Source organism: Triturus cristatus, chromosome 10, assembly GCF_964204655.1.
Source record: "Triturus cristatus chromosome 10, aTriCri1.1, whole genome shotgun sequence".
NCBI lineage: Eukaryota > Metazoa > Chordata > Amphibia > Caudata > Salamandridae > Triturus > Triturus cristatus.
In genome coordinates this window covers 903,418,593-903,438,768 of record NC_140593.1, presented here as the reverse complement: position 1 = coordinate 903,438,768, position 20,176 = coordinate 903,418,593, and the positions used below count along the sequence as shown (strand labels likewise).

General features: G+C 42.2%; 1 protein-coding gene across 1 annotated transcript in view; it reads right to left on the bottom strand.

Moving 5' to 3' along the window:
• Nucleotides 1–1,769: 1,769 nt before the first annotated feature.
• Nucleotides 1,770–20,176, bottom strand: part of LOC146796214 (cathelicidin-1-like) — a 178,222-nt gene continuing 159,815 nt past the window's right edge. The window contains exon 5 of the mRNA XM_085628719.1: nucleotides 1,770–4,440. Within this exon, the coding sequence (XP_085484845.1) occupies nucleotides 4,258–4,440 (183 nt within the window). The 3' untranslated portion in view covers nucleotides 1,770–4,257. The remainder of the gene's footprint in view (nucleotides 4,441–20,176) is intronic.

The following is a 20,176-nucleotide window of genomic DNA, read 5'->3' as shown; positions in this document are numbered from 1 at the left end:
CTTGTGCGGACATATATAGTTTACTGTTGATAATTATTCTGAAGTTCTTGGGTGCAAGGTGTATGTCCAGGTTTGGCTGGCCACCAGTTGGAGTCTCTTGGTGAGGTGTTCTTCCCGAAGATCACTATTTCTGTCTTGTCGGTGTTGAGCTTTAGAAAGTTGGCTTTTATCCAGTTAGAAACTTCGGTCATGCAGGCTATGAACTAGTTTCTTCTGTTGGGTGTCTTATGTGAGAGGGAGAATATGAGTTGCATGTTGTCGGTATAGGCGAATATGTTGATGTCGTGTGCATGGAGGACTTGGCCAGAGTCATCATGTATGCGTTGAAGACAGTGGGGCTGAGTGATAAACTTTGAGGCACTCAACAGATCAATTTGCAGGCTTCTGAGGAGTAAGGTGCCAGGCTGACTGTTTGTGCTCTGTCTGTTAGGAAGGAGCAGATCTAGTGAAGAGCTTATCCTTGGATGGCAATCTCCTGCACATGCTAGATGAGGATTGGATGTGAGACCATGTCAAATGCTGCAGAGAAGTCCAACAGATTGAAGGCTGCCATGTCTCCTCTGTCAAGGATAATGCAAACATTGTTTGTGATAGCAACATGTGCTGTTTCTGTACCATGGTTGGACCTGCATCCGGACTGCATGGCATTGAGGAGCTAGTGGTTGTTGAGGTGGTCAGTGTGGCATTGGTTGATTAATTTCTGTAAGGCCTTTTCTGGTTATGGACGGTGGGAGAGAGATGGGTCTGTAGTTGGAAAGCGTGGCTCAGTCAGTGGATGGTTTCTTGAGCAGGGGTATGAAGGTGGCATGCTGCAAGGTGTCCTGGAATGTGGCTGAGTCAATGGAGGTGTTGAGAATGGGAGTTAGTGCATCGCTGACCTGTAGAAGTGGTCACACCTTAGTAGCCATTCAAGTGCTCCACAGGCTACCCACTGCCAGATCCGTCACCTTCAAGGTACATTACTTTGCCCATATGGTCTTTAGGAGCTCTGTTTCATCATTTATGCCATGTAACCTCAGTGAAACAGGTGATATATGCAGAATAGAATGCCCTACACCCCAGGCTGTGTTACCGTCTTACCTCCCTCCCTTCAAGAAGATATACATGGGAGGGACCTTCTTCTTTCGTTTGGCAGCAACATTCTTGAACTTTCTTGCAGAGTTAAGATACATCAAGGTCATTCAAGATTCAGTCAGGCAGCAAAGATCTGACTATTACCCAGCAGATCACCACCACACCCTACAACAAAGAACTACCAGACCGTATTCGTTCACACAACGATGATAGATCAGCAAATATAACAATGCATATCTCGCTCCTCCTAGCTCCACTTCATAATTAAGCACAGCAATAAGTGCCCTACTAGATATTAGCATCTTTCTGGTCATTATTCAGGACACCAAAACACTTCCTGCACAATTCCACTTTATAAGATCATGTTCTTGAACCCAAAACAAACCTACAGAGCTGCGTGCAGCCTGTCCATTGAAATGTGCCTCAAGGCCTCTTCTGGGCTATGATGCATGCATGATACAAATGTAACTACATTACAGTGAAAAATATAAAAATCTGAACAATTGTTGTGTTTCTGACGCAAGTTTCTTTCAAGTTCTCCTTTCCAGGACCTGACCATCCTTAGCGCTAGTGATTCTATTGGCGTGCTCTAAGTGCTTTATATTACTAGGAGTCTCCGAAACTGAGACAACAGAAAGTATTTTCGGGACAATTAAACTGACATTTTGCACACAAAAAATGCTTCATTCAATTAGTTTCAATCAAAAGAACTTTATTGGTACGACAAGATCTAACAGCTTTGCTAGCTTGAACACGGCATGTAACTAGTCATCAGTACAATGTTACTTTTCTGTTTGATACAAAGTTATACAAATAGATATATAAGAAATTGAGCAGGCAATTGCAGTGCAGGAGAAAATGCTTCACAATTTATATTTCTCACTTCAGACTCTCTGACTAGCACTGACTTTCCATTTTTGTTTGTGTCAAATTGTATCAATATTTAATTTGTGGTCACTTTCTTTAGCTCAAACCTGGTGAACGTCTATCTTTCTTCAGTATTCCTGCCAGAGATGAAGAAGTGTACAGGGCTGAAGATTCTGTGCTATGAGCTATAACTGAAACAGTACATGGTACTGCACATCCCCGAGTTTCCCAGTGAATAGGGTATTAACTTTCTATCATTTGTGCCAGTTTCCTGATGTAATGGCCTTCACTAGACATCTATTGTGGCCCTGCATGTTAGCATTATTGTCTCAAAGTTGCTTACGTGTGGTTTCTGTTTTTGTTCATTTAGCCCCTCATTGCTGAATTTATGTAATTTCACTTACAAGGAGCCAATATGCAACTGCTCACTTTCAGGATGCTTACAACAGGGGGTACGTCACCAGTGCTGCACCATTGTTTGGGACGGTTCAAAAACACTTCCCCATGCTTTTGCAGAACTGCAGCTAAAATATTTCACTGGGTGTAGTCCTTGTCTGGGTCGTTTTGGGAAGTTAAGCGTAAATCAAGATTACCAACTATGTAACTTTAATGCAGAGCTGAGTATTTTCTGGATGCAGAATTCAGAATGGAAAAATTAAAAATAAAATTGCACTGTGAAAATTGATTTGATAGAGGGGAAACTGGCAATCGGATGTTCACAACCCAATGCCGTGCGCAATTTCTCATTCTAAATCGGTAACCACAGAATGGGGTAATGGCTCCACCACAAGGAAATATCGCGCAACGCATCATGAGTAATTTCTGCAAAAAAGTTACCGACTAGAAAATCCAGCAAAGTGAGGGTGAGCCTTACTGTGAGGTTGAGGTGTGCACTCTTTATATTGTGCTCAGGTCACACGTCCTAAAAACCTAGTTAGGAAATACTCATGTGACATCATGGTGTGTCATATGGCATAACAAGAAGAGACATTACAGGAAGAGGCATCACAACCCATGACCTCACAAGAAGTGACATCACAAGAAGTGACATCAGATCTTAAGACTTCACGCATATGGTTAGCACGTCTTTCATGAGTGCGTTTAAAATATTTTATGGGGTTAAGGCACCTGCTGCAGAGATCTTAGCGTCCCCAGTAAGTCTCAGGGAATAATAATGGTAAGATAGCTCATGAGGTTAATGTATTTGCTGGAGAGAACAGTGTTTTGCCTAGTCCCGGTTTTGAATCAAAGCATAGAGAGTTCATGTGTCTCCTGCTAAGTACATCGTGTGACATGCAGATGACATGTTTATTCCACATAGATATGTAAGTGGATTACTGTTTTTAATGCAGAGAGCCTTTTGTTACTTACAGTTCATGAATGATACTACATACCGCAGTGAGCTATGAAGGAAATGTGACTCCTACACCTTGTAACCCTGTTTTTGTAACACATACTGTATGCATTTGTATAATTTATTGTCAATGCATAATGTGTACTTGTGACGTACAACTCTCTGACTCCCTGCATTGGGATAAGTAACGCTATAAAAGAAATGAAACAAAATAGTGGAATTTAAAATGTTATTTGTGTATATATTGGGACAGACCAACACAGCTGACATTCTCACAGTGCATGCATATCTCTTATGTACAGGACATGAACACAGTCAAAACCATGCGTTTATTAAGTACCTGTGAAGGAATAACAAGTCGCGGGCCTTTGTTTTCCCTCCATTGCTATTGCATATAGGTGTGAGGCTCCAGATAGCTCCCAGCCAGGATACTCAAACAAAAGGAGTCCTGATGGCCCCTGAACTTCTGCCATTGTGTTGGGCCCAACTGAAATGTACAATAACAAAGACCCTCTCGACTCCATCGCTGCCTGCATGTTGCTATTCAGAATTAAAGCAGACAATGTTATACCGGGACGAGTACAGCATATTTCAGTTGGGCCCAACTTTTTGGCAGGGTGGACGGCATCCACCCTGTGAACATTGCGGCAGGGAGACGTCTATGCGCGTATCCCCCCCAACTTGCGCCCTGATTGTGCTTTTGTTTCTGTACCATTCAGTAAAAAATACATTTGATTCTCTCATTTTGTGACTTTTTAATCTTTTGAAAACTGACTTGTAAAGCCTATGTTTTACAATATAGGACAAAAAGAAGCGGGAATCTTTTGAACTGAAATAGGACCAAAGATTCATGAAATGCCTGAAAAATTAGGTTAAAGCTGGTAAACTAAAAGTAAGTATAGCTTGAGAAAGGATAAATCACTGTTACTGGTGACATTTTCATCTAAGTAATTAACAATGGTTCAATCTATAATCTCCTTTATTCCAATAAGAGAACCAGCACCTGCTTTAAAGCCACCACTGCCACCACCCTTACCTTTTCCACCATTTCCTTTGCCATTTCCTCCCCCACCACCCCTACCATTGCCACTCTTGACCCCTCTTCGGACTCCTTCTTTTTTTCTGGACCTCTTCACATGTGATTGCTGATGAGAAAAGTGAAAGAATACCTATTAACAAATATCTCTTCCACATTAAGCATATATATGTAATCATTTTAGATACCAGAAGCTTGATTTAATAAAATCTGACACAATGAATTATCATTTCTGCTGGCAGTTGCCAATGCTTATTTTGCTAGTGAATGTTTTTTTTTCTTTGAAAGCAAACACTGTGTGAAAAGCAAGCTTTGCATAAAAGCCAAAATGTAATTTTTTTTAATGTAAGCACACATTGCACCAATAGTCCCTGGCACTGAAGGTGACTTCCTGTTTTGTGGATGTTCATATTGTGCAAGAGAAGAATGCCAGCACTCTCAGTCAGGTAAGGCATTGGCTGAAGTGGGCTAATGCTGTGTCCTATGATGTAGTTGTAGTGGGTGGACTCAAAATGTGAATGACAAAAGAGCAGATCAATCAATGAAGAGGGTTGACTGAAAGCCCTGTGTTAGATCTGGCATCTTTTGGCGTGACTTTGCGTGACTTTTTGCCCTTTGACCTCCTAATTTTGACTATGTGCTGAACTTTATTCTTGCTGGGTTTAAGACTCTGTGCACCTTTTCACTGCAGACCAGTGCTAAAGAGCATGTGCATATCCTGAAGATACAGTGGTGCTCTACATGCTCGATTTTGCCATTTGGCATGTGTAAATGGGAAAATCTTCAAAGGTATATAACTCTGGCCCCGAATGCCCGATCTTTCTGATCTTTGGCTCATTTTGTTCCCAGCCACGAGGCCTAGCTACCTGGAGCCTTTTAAGAGGCTTTTGTATCCTCTAACAGGGGACACTTTGAGAGGAGCCAGCTTCACAGGCTTCCTGCACTCGCCTTCTCATCTACTCTGTTCCCCACAGGCCTCATGGCCTCCTGGCTGACTTTCAGGGCACCTGGGTGACAGTGGAGCCCACGTCTTCACTGAACTTGCCCTTAGGTGGCATAAAACGGTGATTGTCGGTGGCCCTTGAAAGAGCTATCTAGTCCTGGGGGTCAGCTGTAGGCACAGTCCTTGGTCAATCAGGGGCATCAGGTTGCTTGTCCTTCCAGCTCTCCATGATTCTAGTGTCAACACCGCCCAGGTCCAGGGTCTTGCCCTCCGCCCCTCCCTTGTGTAGTGGTTTATAAGTGTAAGCAGAACGTTCTCAATTCCAAGCCTCCTTGCCTCTAAAAGGGCACACTTTGTAAGGATCTGGGATCACTGGCTCCCTCTGCAAGCCTTCTCCTTTGCTTTGTTCTCGACATGCCCCATGGGTTTCCGGCTAACATGCAGGGCAGATTGGGGTTAAGGAAGCCCAAACCTTCCTGTAACTGGTCCTCAAAGGGCATAAGGTAGCCAACAACACTAGTACTGGAGAGACCCACATAGTACCGGGGTTCATCTAACGGCAGAGTCCTTAGTCCATCAGGAGGCTTCTCTTTCCACCTATCCATGATTCTGGTGTCACCGCCGTCCAAGCTCTTGCTCTTTCGTTCAGGGATTTTGCAAGTATGGGTGGAAAGTTCTAGATGCCAAGCACCCCTGTCCAATCCTAGGATGCCAGATCATCTCACCACCCCTGTCCCAATCCTCTTGCCCTTCTTCCCTTGATCAGAGCTCCCTGTGCAAACCCAGATGGTTGGTTATGATAATGGACAAACCCTCCCTGGTGGTCACTCCAAACCAGTTCAGTTCTGATACAGCCGTCTCTTTGGTTTTGGAGCTAAGTTGGCTAGACTGACAAAAGAATGGGACCGGCCTAGTGGCAGGTTCATCTGCTTGTGACAGGGTAGGCCCCTTTGAAATGTAACTAGTCTTTGGTCACAGCCCCCAGGCCCTTCCACTGAAGGACGTAAAATATCAACCCACACCAAAGCCTTTTCTCAGGGTGGCTGGGAGCAGTCCACATCTCACCACAGGGAAGCCATCCATTTGCTAGGTGACAGTTGAATGCTTACAAGCTTTGTGTAGGAAAATGTTACTTTTTAAAATTGCCTTTTGCATATTAGAAAAAATTACATTTTACCATTAAATTGGGTTCTGAATAACTATAAAAATGAGTCCCTAAATTATTTCTCTGGCTGTTATCAATCTAAATTGAAATGAACCCGGCCTATTTATAGAAAATCCCAAATTCATCGAGACTTGGACGCATATAGCCAACCGATGTAGCCGGGATTGGCTAATTCTAATTATAGAAACGGCACAAGAATTGATAGAACTAGAGAAGAGGGAAATAGAGGAGTTAGAAATACAACTCAAACAAGGCACATCCCTCGAAGAAGCTAAAAAGAAAATGGAAGAATTAGAAGTTGAAACTCAGAGCTATAGGGAATATTTAATGAATAAAAAAACTAAAAAATTGAGAAAGGATATAGAGAGATATAGCATAGAAGGAGTATATCCTTACACTAATAAAGATTATTTTGATAACAAAAGAGACTCCAAATGGGAAAGACCACAATGCAGAGACCTTTATACTCTAGAGGAGGTAACAAACGCATTACATTTTCAGAAACCTCAGGCTCTAGCAGTGAAGAAGAAGAAATAGGGCCCCAGGGGGATAGAGGAATACCCTCTTTTGAACGTGAGAATTTTTTAGGGAGACGCCAGAATCAGGGACGAAGGGGCTACAGGGGATACAACCGACAAGAACCCCAGAGAAACCATCTACCTCAGAACGGAGGACAAGAATACCTCACTACGAGGAACAAGCAATATTGGAGGTAAATGAACTCCCTATAATCAATCTATCTAAAAGATCATTAAGTAGAGAAGAGCAAGAGGTTTTACAGAAGGGTTTTAGTTTTGCACCTAGCAATAAACAGGACATGTTTGAACTAGAAGGAGATTTAAAAAAGTTCTTTCGAAAAATAAGACTCAATAGGTTTTTTGAAAATAAAACTTATGTATCCCCACCCAATGTATCGGGACTCAAACCAAAATCAACCTTCACACCAAATCTAGCCCAGGTAGACAAAAACGTCGAGATCTTTGAGAAAGTGGTGGAGATGGAAATTAAAAATATCAATAAAACAGTATATAATAATCACCATAACAATATGTCAATAGATCAGAGAAAAGCCCTCAAAACCTTACAAAACTGCAGGGAAATTATCATAAAGCCTGCAGATAAAGGGGGTGGAGTCGTTATCTTTGATTCATCGGATTACGATGAGAGAATGCAAAAACTACTCAATGTAAAAGAACATTACCAGCCAATGAGGTTTACTAAAATTGAAAGTTTAAAAAAAGAAGTGGAAGTTCTCCTTGAAAGGGGAAAGGAAGAAGGCTGGATTTGCGAAAATGAGTATACGTTTTTAATGAATACACACCCAGTAATTCCAGCTATCTATGGATTACCAAAAATCCACAAAAGTGTCTTAGATCCACCCATGCGGCCAATAGTGAGCAGCATAGGCTCAGCTTTAGAACCACTAAGCAAATATGTAGATGTATTCCTCAGACCAATAGTTCAAAAACAAAGGTCATATCTCAAGGATACGGCTCACGCAATTTCCATTTTTGAGGGTCAGGGCTTCAACAGGGTGACCCAAATTTAGGTCACCCTGGATATTGAAGCCCTTTACACCAACATACCCCAGGAAGATACTATAGAAGTTATCTCCACAGTCTTGAACAATGAAAACCTGAAGGGAGGTGACAAAGGTTTTATCATGGCCTGTGTCCGTATGGTATTGAAAAATAATATGTTTTTATTCAAGGATGAACTATATTTACAAACTAAAGGGACCAGTATGGGAGCCACCTGTGCTCCCAGCCTGGCCTGTCTCTATGTGGGCGAGTTTGAACGCCGCAATATTTTCAATGAGGTTGCCCCTTTTTACGAAAACATCACGTGCTGGCACCGTTACATAGATGACATTATCTTCATATGGAACGGTGCCAGTACAGAGTTAACTGAATTCTTGGAATGGTTAAATTTGGGGGATCCCAATTTGAAATTCACAGCTCACTATAGTGATACCAGTGTAGACTTTCTGGATATAAAAATCAAAGAGGCAAATAGTGAGCTGCAGGTGGAACTTTTCACAAAACCGACTGATAAGAACACTCTCCTTGAATATACAAGTAACCACCCCCATGCACAGAAGGATAATATACCCTTTGGGGAGTTTTTAAGACTGCGGAGAAACTGTACCAGTATTGCAGATTTTTATCATCACGCAGAGATTACAAAAACGAAATTACAAGCCAGAGGCTATCCCAAAAAATTTATCAAAAATTCCTTGAAAAGGGCCAGGTTTTATGATAGAGATAGTCTTTTAGATGTTGAAAAAAAGAAGAAGAAAAATACAGCTAGTGAGAGAGTGGTGTTTGTGACCCAGTTCTCAAACATCAGCAATCAAATTAAAAACATCGTGAACAGGAATTGGAAAATTCTAAACCATGGCACTGACACCCAGCTTAATAAACCACTGTTCTCATTCAGGCGAAATAAAACTATCAGAAATGCACTGGTGAGAACATACCCAGGAGAAGTGGAAAAACAAAGCACTCTAAAAGGTGACAAAGCAAAGGGTAACCATAAGTGCGGCACCTGCTCAATATGTGCACAATGCTTGGAAGGCAAAAACATCACCTTTGCTGGGAAGAATTTGATAAGCACTACATTGAATAATTGCCGCAGCAAAAACATTGTTTACCTCCTAACCTGCCCATGTGGGTTAGGCTATGTAGGGGAAACGGGCAGGGAACTACGCGTACGTCTGCTAGAACATAGATCGGCAATAAGAACGAAAAAAGAAAATGCGCCCCTGGTAGATCACTTTGTCAAAATAAACCATGACTGTAATGATTTCAAGTGGTTTATATTGGAAAAGATTATGACAAATAGGAGAGGAGGCAATCCAGAGTACACTAGAAAGAAAAGGGAACAATGGTTCATTTGCTATCTTAATACCGTAGAAAAAGGCCTAAACTCCAGAGAGGATTGGATGAAGCTCTTACTCACTGAGTCGTGCTAATCTCCTATCCATCCTACCTGGAATTTACATGTCAAAAGCCCCCCCAAGTATGAAGGAAATCTGTTTACTTGCCCACCTTATGAATTTCCTGGTGCCTCTATGGGACAGTGGACAAACCCAGATACGAGGAATTTTAGGATAAAATTGATTCCTCGGGCACCTGCACTTAACAAAGAAGCCTTTTGACAACTGTCTGTGTCAGGCTGTGTGCATTTATCTCACATTTATTCCATAAATATTTAGTTTATATGCAGGGAACAAAGAACAAATAATAAAGTTAGAATAAAATGGTAAGCATAACACGCAGATGGCACACACAAGTATGTACCCGTGGTTACAAATTCCTCCCTGATCATATAATGCTTTTAGCATTTTGGTGAAATACGGACATCAGGTATCAGTAGGTGCAATTAATAAAAGGAGACAAAAGATCGTGATATATTGGGTTTCTCGACTGCGGCAATGAAATGTTTAAACGCGGCGAGAAAACAATAAAGTTAGGACAGAGAAATAGTGAAAAAAACATACAGGGGAAAAATCAAGTCATGTGCCGCTTACAACCAATCCCTGTGTGCCTAAGTAAGATCTAATTTGAGCATACACCAGGTAGATACGTCAGGTGCAGCGTGCAACCAATCCCCGCGCAGCATAATAAGAGCATTCCGGAGCACAAGTCATGTGTGAGAAGCAAACCAATAAGAGATAGGTTTACTACTTATAAATAGGAAATGCCAAAACAAGAGAGCGATTTTGCTCCGATCCAGCAACAAACACGACGGACAGAACACAGCGTAATTGAGGTAAGGGAATAGAAACGCTTAGATGGTTGAAAGCAAGACCGTCGATCGCGTATAGATTAAATATATTTACAGTGTTCCCCCCACTCTTCCCTCTCTATTTGTAGACACGCTGTAGAAAAGAAGAAGACGTATATGTAATTCCTACGGTGTGATTAATTGGCACCATCAATTCAAAGAAGAAAATTTAAAAATACACACACCTTTTATACCAACGAAAAGGTAACTATTAGAGAAATAACAGGGACACGGTTATTATTTAGTCGGTCCAGTAATAAGGATGGTAGTGAATTGAAGTTATGCTACATATTTCCTTCCCTTTATTGCAGACAATAGGCAATACGCCATTGTACTAATCAGGAGAAACATAGATGGAGAGTTGGTGTTTGCTCAATATCTACAGAGCCAGGAGCATATAGAAAAGTCTCTTACAATTCAGGTGAGGAGTCGCTTGAATTTAATAATAAACAGTGAAATAAAAAAACAAGTTCTGGAAGAACTAACCTATAGAACACCACCCAATGTGGGGAAGGACCAACATAGGTGGGGTCGAACAAATAAAGGCTATAAGTAGAACTGAAGGTTAAAGAAACTAATGCGTAATTTGAACAGTATGTGCCATATCAGATCAGAGGGCCACAGGAATGTAATCAACCAAGGAGAGGGCCCATAACATTACTAGCACGGAAAAAATCTCTAAGAACCCTTTTGGGAGAAATATAGACAATCCAGAACAGTAAAATTAATTATTTGTATTTGTCTGTTTTAGGAATTACATTTATTGTGGAGGGAGACAGTATAAAGTTGTCTTGATAAAGATGGTCACATCCCATTAAGCCATCGAAACGCGTCGACGCTGAGGATTTGCACAATCAAAGCCTCAATACAGATTCAATTATGCACAGATTTATCTACGTGTAACAAGCTGTATTTTAGGGTTTTTCTTGATGTGCATTTGAAAAAGAGTAGTTGGATCTTTTTATTTTGTCTGTCTCCATGTTATGCTGGTTATAATTGGGTTATAATTGTATATGTGATTGAGATCAAATGGATATGTATTATATGATGTTTTTATTAATGTGATTTGATGTAACATGAAATGTTTTTATGATTGTGTATGTTTTTAAGGATAAACGTGTTTTTTAAAAAAACAATAAACATTTGATATAGAATACCCCCTTTTTTTGACATAACATTGTATGCTTTTCAAAGTATAATAACAAGGGAATATTTCTCTCTTTATCAATCTAAATTAATCATTTATTAAATACAACAATGTAGCCCACCGTTTCCCTGTGAAAGCGGCCAGCCTTGCCAGAGCGAAAATAGCTTTAGCAAATATTTTACTGTAAGGACATGTTCAACATTAACTTTTATTTGTACTACTTTAAAATGCCATGTATGCTGCTTTTATGGGCAATAAGTCCTACTTAGGGGGGACTTATTAATATTTGAAAGGAAGGTTTAATCCTTTTGAAAAGGGTTATTGCACTTGGTCGAATTTACAGGTATGTTACCTGTGTGCAGCTACCAAGCTGTGGATGACAGTGTTCTCTCACGTGCCGCTTGCACATGTGAGCATGCATGTTCACACATATTCATATTTAACCAGTCCAGTCCCCCTCACCCTAGCTGAATCGTAGCAGCCTTCTCTTTAAAGGCGGACACTGGCAGTAAACACGCTCAGTCCAACTATTGTCGTGCAGTTCCTTTAAATCTATGTAGGATCTGCACGTTTAGACAACAAACTAAGGGATTGGTGTGCAGACATATTACAGACACCCCCCCCCCCCCCCGGATTTGTTCGCCTGTATACCAGCTAGCTCACAGTGCCACTACGAACCCTTCTTGCCAAGGAGCAGATAGTTTCTGGCAACTATCAAACATGACAACCAGTCCCCTCAGGGATCATGGAAACAGTACAGTACGTTTTCGCTCAGTCACTCGGGCTCACTTTGACACACAGAATAAACGATGGGGGAGTTTCAATAAGCATTTATTGAACCAGCACCATTCTAGTGTAAAATACGTGTACTACAACCATAAGAGAGAAACAGATGTATATGGTTATAAGCACCAACAGAGTAAATAGATGGTAGAATTCTACCATAGTGCTAAAACAATGGATATATGCAGGCATTTAGATGCATGACAGTAATAATGTGTACTCCTACAATGCTAACCCTAATTAGATGTACCTAAATGTACTTAGCATGTACGTAGGTGTATAGCCAAGAATCCCGCTTGGATAGAGCCAACCCCATGACCTGATGTGAGAGAATGAAGGACCCCATCTTGGTGTCGAGATGGACACCCGGTAAGGGATGTAAGATCACTGCGTGCTGGACTGCCTGCGTGCAGGAACCTCAGCGCCTTGTGTCAGCCTGTCAGCATGAAAGTCTTTCTCCTCAGTCTTGCCCAGCAAAGATATGGTGTTTACATACCCAAGAGGTAACCCCAGGGGTTCTATCATGCTGTGTCATGTCGGCCGAGGATGACGATACTGACAAACCTTATACATAGTTATTATGCAGAAGATGGTAATCCTGCTGTGATTCTGAGAATCCTCATGTATAATAAATGAGGCTAGTTTTCGGAGAAAACTACACAACATTTATGCAGCACCTAACTAGGTAAAAGGTTAGCACCAAACGTGTTATGTAGTACAATGGCACGGCAAATGGAGGTGAAAGGTTAGGGGACTAACCAGGCCTATATTGGGGTACATTGCGAATCATAACACTATTTGATTTGCATGAGTCATAAAATAACCACTCCATGTTATTTGTCAGCAGATGCTGTGCTGGAAGTTCCTCTCAAAGTAAGGGAGAAACATTTTTGGTTGTAGAAGTGGTGATTTCTCATCCTTTTTCAAAACATTTAGTGGGTAAACAAGATGAAAATTTAAAAGGCCAATTGAAGCTTAAAATGCAGCGTTTGATGGTGAGTTGAAAAATATGGATATTTTATGGTCAATTCATAATGTTTCTCATGTCTTACGTCTTTGATGGTCTCACATGGTCTTTGTCAATGTGACAATCACCGCAACGCTGGAGGAGGCAGAGGAAGTGAGTGTTAGACCTGGCATCTTTTGGCCTGTTTCCTTTGTCTTTTTGCTTTCAGTCCTCCTGGTTTTGAATGTTTTTGCTGGTTTAGTGTCTCTACGCACCTTCTGCTGATCAGTGTTAAAGTGCAAGTGCTCCTAAGGTAAATTGTGTTATGGATTGGTCTTTTCATGATTGGCTATTTGATTTACTGCGAAGTCCCTAGTACAGTGCACTAGGTGTGCCCAGGGCCTGTAAATCAAATGCTACTAATGGACCTGCAGTACTAATTGTGCCACCCACATAGGTATCCCATTACACAAGTCGCAGGCCTGCCATTGAAAAACCTGTGTGTGCAGTTTTAAACTGCCATGTCGACCGAGCAAGTTAACCCTCTTTCCAGGCCCAAACCGTCCTTTTTAATAGATATAAGTCATTCCTACGGAAAGCACTGTACAGTCCAAGGGCAGTGTGCAGTATATTTAAAAAGAACATGTACCTTTAGGTTTTACATGTCCTAGTAGTGAAAAACTTTTATATTTGTTTTTTATTACTGAAAAGTCTATCTCTCCCACAGGTGAACATTAAGATTACATTTTATAAGTGCAATTTCTAATTGGGAAGAGAAAGGACCCCCACGTTTGGTGTCTCTGCAATCACAATTTGAAATCTTAACTTATGGTGAAGTTAGATTTTAAATTGTATTGCTGAATGGCACTGTTAAAAAGGTGCATTTTCTTACTTTAACCATTCTGTGCCTCTGCCTGTTTCTGGAAAACACATCTGGGATGGGTACACATCTGGGATGGGTGACAGCTGGGCTTTGTGCATTTCCTCTAGAAAGTCACACAAAGGGAGCTGAGGTGTGCACTGCATATCATGATGGCCCATCACTAGGCTGATGGGTCTTCCTTAGCTAGAGTGAGAGGTAGGAGCTGACATGCCTGAATAGGGCTGTGCCTGTCCCCACAAAACGAGTTGCATACCCGCTGTAGTGTGCCTGGAGCCAGGGGAGGAAAAGGCAGGGCCTTGCGAACTACAGAGACCTTTCTTTGAAGTCGCCCTACTTCGAAGACTAAAATGGGTATAAGTACTGGACCTTTGACAACATGTACTCAGAACACTTCTGGAACCGAGGATTTTCTACCAGGAAGCAGTTGTGCTGCTGGCAGAGACTGCCACTTTGCTGCTTGCTTTGCTTTGCTGTGTTGTCCTGCTGCTTCTTGCCTGGGAGTGAGAGGACTAGACCTGGCTCTCTACATCCTGCATTAGTAAAGGTTCTTCAAGGGTTTGTTGGGATTGCCTACTGTTTCTGATGTCTCAGGCAAATCATAGACTTCACCTACATCTTGCTACCAGCACCTGGGCTCCTCTGTTGTGACTCTTGCCTTGCCAAGTGGTGCCAAATCCAATCCTGTGCCCTTGGAAGTGGGTGTTTGGTGCTGCAACCCAAGAGACCAACGCATTAACACGTAGTGTTGATCGGAACTCGGTCTTTTCTCTGCAATATCGAAGCATCAGGGCTGCCTGCACTGAAGCTGTGTACACTGCTCCCAAACTGCGTGAGGCAATGACCTCAACTTAAAACGTAGCCCTGACTTTGCTGATGCAGGGCCTCAGAATCGCTGCTGCTGCTTGAGTCTCAGACACCACATTGCCGACTCTTCGTCTTCGTGCCCACGTATGCGATCACATCATATCATTAAAAAGACCAATGGCTTGCCGTCGTTGTGTATCCCTTTTTTTTGGGTATGTAAATAATGGTTCTCCCTCAATGCCAAATGTATACTGCTGTTTTAGTCACAACCTCCCGTATAAAGATTCCTGCATGGAAAAAGGCTTCTCGCGTTCTCCCGTTTGTCCGGGAGAACGCGAGAAGCCTTTTTCCATGTAGGAATCTCTATACGGGAGCTTGTGACTAAAACAGCAGTATACATTTGGCATTGAGGGAGATCCATTATTTACATATACAAAAAAAAGGGATACACAACGACGGCAAGCCATTGGTCTTTTAATGATATGGTGTGATCGCATATGTGGGCACGAAGACGAAGAGTTGGGCTCTTAACAGATGGCGATTATTAATGTGTTTATAGAGATTCAATCGACCTAATGGCAAGGACAAACCCATAAAATTAACAGAGCTGTGGACCTTATGACATGATATTAGGAGGGACCAACAACGGCAACCAACCAGTGCCTATAACAAGAGGGACGTAATCTTGGTCTTGATAAAAGATGGATTATTAGTCAAAACCATCGAAACGCGTCGACGCTGTATTTAACATAATCTGTGTGAATAGCTTTTCTTTTAGATACATTACGATTAGACTGTTCTTAAGAAGAGCTTTTGAAATCTCAAAAACGGATGTGTTACACAAATGACAAAACAAACTGTCTGTCTCTGTCTCTCTGTTAAGTGTATGGTTTAAGGATAGAAACTAGATAAAGTTGTTACTGCTGTGATCTTTTTCAAAAAATATCCTATATTAGTGTTTTGTGCATTAATTCGTTAATGTCACAGGCCCCTACTAAGTGTATGTGATATGTTCCTATGAACTATTGGTGGGATTATAGATGTTTGACGTTAATAAAATTAAAACATTTTAATTGCTGTTTTAATAAAATATCTTTTTTATTCGTTTTAAATTGTTATGGTCTAATTTAATATTGTACATGTTCTAACACATGGGCTTTAGTTTGTGTCTGGAATATAACAATTATTTAAGCATTTATTCCAGTTTTCCACCAAGGGAACTCCTCTTTTTACTTGAAACATCTCAATCCCATAATCCCATGAATTCAATTAACTGACCTGTAAGGGCTGTGATTGCTTTTGTGCTGACAAAATGACATAGGAATTTGAGCGCTTGGGTGACTCCTAGTAAGGGGGCTTTCATGGATTTCATGGGATTCCTATGCTCCAATTGTGACAATAGGAGTCATTTACCAGTAATGTCCTGTGGCTATCCTACTTCAGGAAGCCAGCTGTTATTCCAAGTAGTCTCTCCTAGCCCATGCTTCCCTCTGGATATCAATACAGTGCAGTTAAAGGCTTACACATCGAGTTGGCGGGGCTATAAACACAAGACACTGGAAGACAGCTAAATAGTCCTTAATATATTGATACACAATCAGTACTTTACTTTTTTTTTTTAAGGAAAGTGCACTCATGCACCCATAAGTAAACACTGTATGTTGCATTAACGATTAACATATAAGACCAGCACTCTCAACCACGATTCAATCAATCAATCAATTCGGAATCATAAGGCGCAACTAATCACCCGGAGGCTTATTCGAACAAGAAAAACTACAATGTATGTGGGGTCTAAGGGAATGTTTTAAGACCAGGCATGGATATAATCGCCAATCAATAACATAATATATAAAAAGATATCCACGGGTCTAACTGGCTAACTAGATCCCAAGAGGCCTAAGTGTGGTGAGCAAACCTGTATCCCTCTAGCAGATTACAGAGGAAAAATCCTATAACAGGACGGATTCCCATCACTCACCCAGTGGTGACATGCTTCATCATCTGGGTCTCCTCCCAGTGTCACACTAGTGGCAATAAGGGTTATAACCCTTTTAGAAGAAAAGGGGAGCTCACAGATGTTTTATTTGGAGCTATTTCAATTATAATATCTAGACCTACAGATGTGAGTGTTTGATTTGTGTGGGAATATTGACTGCAGTGCAAAACCTCTTATGAAAATAGTGAATTAAAATCAACCCCGAGAGAAAAAAACTTTTATTAAAATCTCTCAGTGATCAAACCTAAAAACAGCAAAATAACAGATTCAACAAATAACTGTCTGTGTGTGAAGGGTCAACATGTTTCAGCATTAGCGGACCAATAATCCTATGCCTTCTTCAGGACCACAATACTGCTACTGCATACTGTGATAAATCAAAAAGTGAACAAATAAATCTAAGGTTGGAGCAAATACAACCTCATCACCTGTAATCAGAGCTGTTTCGCAATTCCTCTGTGAATAATGGACTGTCAATAGTTTCTGCAAAAGAGTAAAATACCAAAAACTATAATATGAACAGTAGGTCCACTTAGACTCAAGCATTTCCAAAACAATTGTAAATATATGTATATTCCCAGATTAGATCATTGTTTCTAATTCTACCATTTTCCAATACATGAAGTGCATGCTTACCCGTATTACACGAAGATAAGACCTCACTTCACCTGGCCACGGCTCAGGGAAAAGGAGGCACCGCTCTGAAAAAAGATGTAGGGAAAGGACAAATACATTTTCATGGTACCCTACTCTTTACTATACCCTTGTTTTCATTAAGTGTAGAAGTGACACATTGCACACTGACATAGTAGCACAGATCTGTATATTGAACTTGAAATTAAAAACCTGAAACTAAAAACCATGCTGCTGCATGTCCATGGTAAGGCTTCATCTTAAATCCCACGATGTTCAGAAGGGATCGAAGTGCTATTATAAGTAATTCTACATGTATTACTATATTTTCGGGGTAAGTCGTACACCATGGCTGACCACTCTCACACATGTGCATAGGTCAGTAACTGCTAGTCGCTATGCCTTATGTCCCTGTATCAGTGCACCCAGCCTCTCAGAACACTGTGCACTAATACGGCTTTCATATCTCATATCCGATGTCGGCCTGCACCAACTATGAATATTAAACGTGCATGCTTGCCCACATACCGATCTCTCTGTTAGTAGCCATATTGCATGCCCCTTTTGTTACCAAGTAAGCAAGTGAACATTCCTTCATTTTTATCCCTCATACGGTGCCCGTATCAATAAGCACATCATCAGCTGTTCAAAGGCCGGAATCTACGGGGAAGTTTGTCCATATCGCCCCGTCAATAATGAAGCTAGCGCATCAAGTGTCTCATCCTGCGGGATAGACGTGTAGAGGGACTCTACATCAAATGAGACTAGGACATCAGTTTCTTTGTTGAAGTCAATATCTGGTAGCAACCGTAGCACATCTTTTGTGTCCTGCAAGAAAGTAGGCATTTCCTTTACCATAGGACTTAAAAAATGACCCGTTCCCGGCATACTTCGAAGGTGGGGTAGGTCTCCACACCCTTGACAGGTGAGCACATTTACTCAGCCTGCAACCTAGAAGGTGCCGACGGAGCCCGATCTCCGGATTAGAGGGATTGGGCATAGGTTCCTACACAGGGAGTTCCTATCAGCGCTTGGAGGCTTTACTCCTTAAAAAATAAGGTATTACAGGTTCACAGGCTCTGTCTTCCCTGGAACCTGTCTCATGTTCTTTTCACTTTTCATTCCAGTCCTGACGAAGCGCCACGGGATCCCTTAGGGGCCAGCAGCGAGCGCGAAACATATTGACTCTGTTTTAGTTGGACTTCTCACTATAGCACCCATCCTGAGAGCAGCGGTTAGTCACACATCTGCCCTCTATATTTTTTCCAAAAGAGGAGCTCCAGGATCCACTTCTTTTTAACTTATCGTATGGACCCTTGAATAAACGTTGGTTCTGGGCTCTATACAGTAATTTTAATACACTCACTCACCTCCCCTTTTATTTAGAAATCTGTTTATTGGAGTTTAAAGGACGTACATCACATCACGGAATAGGATAATGAACAATTATAATCAATGCACATGAGAATATCCATGCAGATACAACACTGACTGCGATAATGGGGAGCAACCCACAGTCCATATCCATACTGAGAGCCCCAACAGCTATGGTCACATGTGCTAACTCATTATGTATCTCGAGATCATCCCCGGTGTAGGGAACTATCATGTGGAGGCATTACATCTGCATTCACAGTCCCACAGCTGCTCATCATAAACAGAAGACCAAATATTTATTTCTAGAAATAACACTACGCAGCCGGGAAATTAACACCCCTGCAGAGAAACAACATTGGAACTCAATAGCAGCGCCCGGTGCTCATCCAGGCATCCCCCTCCCGCCACCTCCCGGAGCCCCCTCTCCCCGCCCTCCATCCTCTCTTCAAGATAGTGCACAACCAGCAGTGCTTACATTCCCATGGCTCACCATCTTGGCCCGAGGTATGACATCAAGCGTCGCTACACCTTGTCGGGCGGGGCAACCCCCGGCCAGCTAGCGTGACTTCTCCAATGTACCCCCCGTTTTCCTCCGTGTCAGTCTCCCCCAGTCGCAATATGGACTGTACCAGTGACTCCCACTGTGTCGCTATGGGGGTTGCCCTGAGCCCTAATGTTTCCTCCCTCTGGAGGGCTACGCCCTCTGCCTTTGCCCAGACCAGGCAGGAGCCGCGCCACGCCTTCACATGTGGAGGGGTGTCTGCCTTCCAGCGCTTAGTGAGAAGTCGCTTCGCCACCACTAACCCCAGATCAAGAAATCTAGAGGTGACCTTTGTAGAGGGCGTTCTGTGAAATAGATGTAGCAAGTAGGATGACCACTCGAAGGGGATATCACGCCCTAAACACTCGCGGAGCGCGTCTCGTACCGCCTGCCAGAAGACTCCCAAGATGGGGCAGCTCCACAACATGTGTATCAGATCCACGTCCAGTTCCGCGCAACGGGGGCAGCAAGCATCTGCGCGACGAAAGTATCTGTTAATGGAGGCGGGCGTAAGGTAAGCCCGGTGTAAAATGAAGAATTGAATTTGTCGAAAACGCATGTTTCGGGGAATCCTTCTCGGACCGTGCAGCACCCTGTCCCACTCCTTGTCGGTCAGGGGACGGTTTATATCCGCCTCCCATTTTCCCCGCAATGATGCCAGGCTCACTGCCGCGTGCGCACGCAAAGCCGAAGCAAACCACCTCACCAGGCGTCTCCCACGCCCCATCACATGAAGGTACTGTATCACTAAATGTTGTTCTGGCTCCTCCTTTAGGTCTCCCCACCGCTCCGCCAGTGTTTCCACCAAGGCCCGGTGTCGAAGAAACTGCCCAGG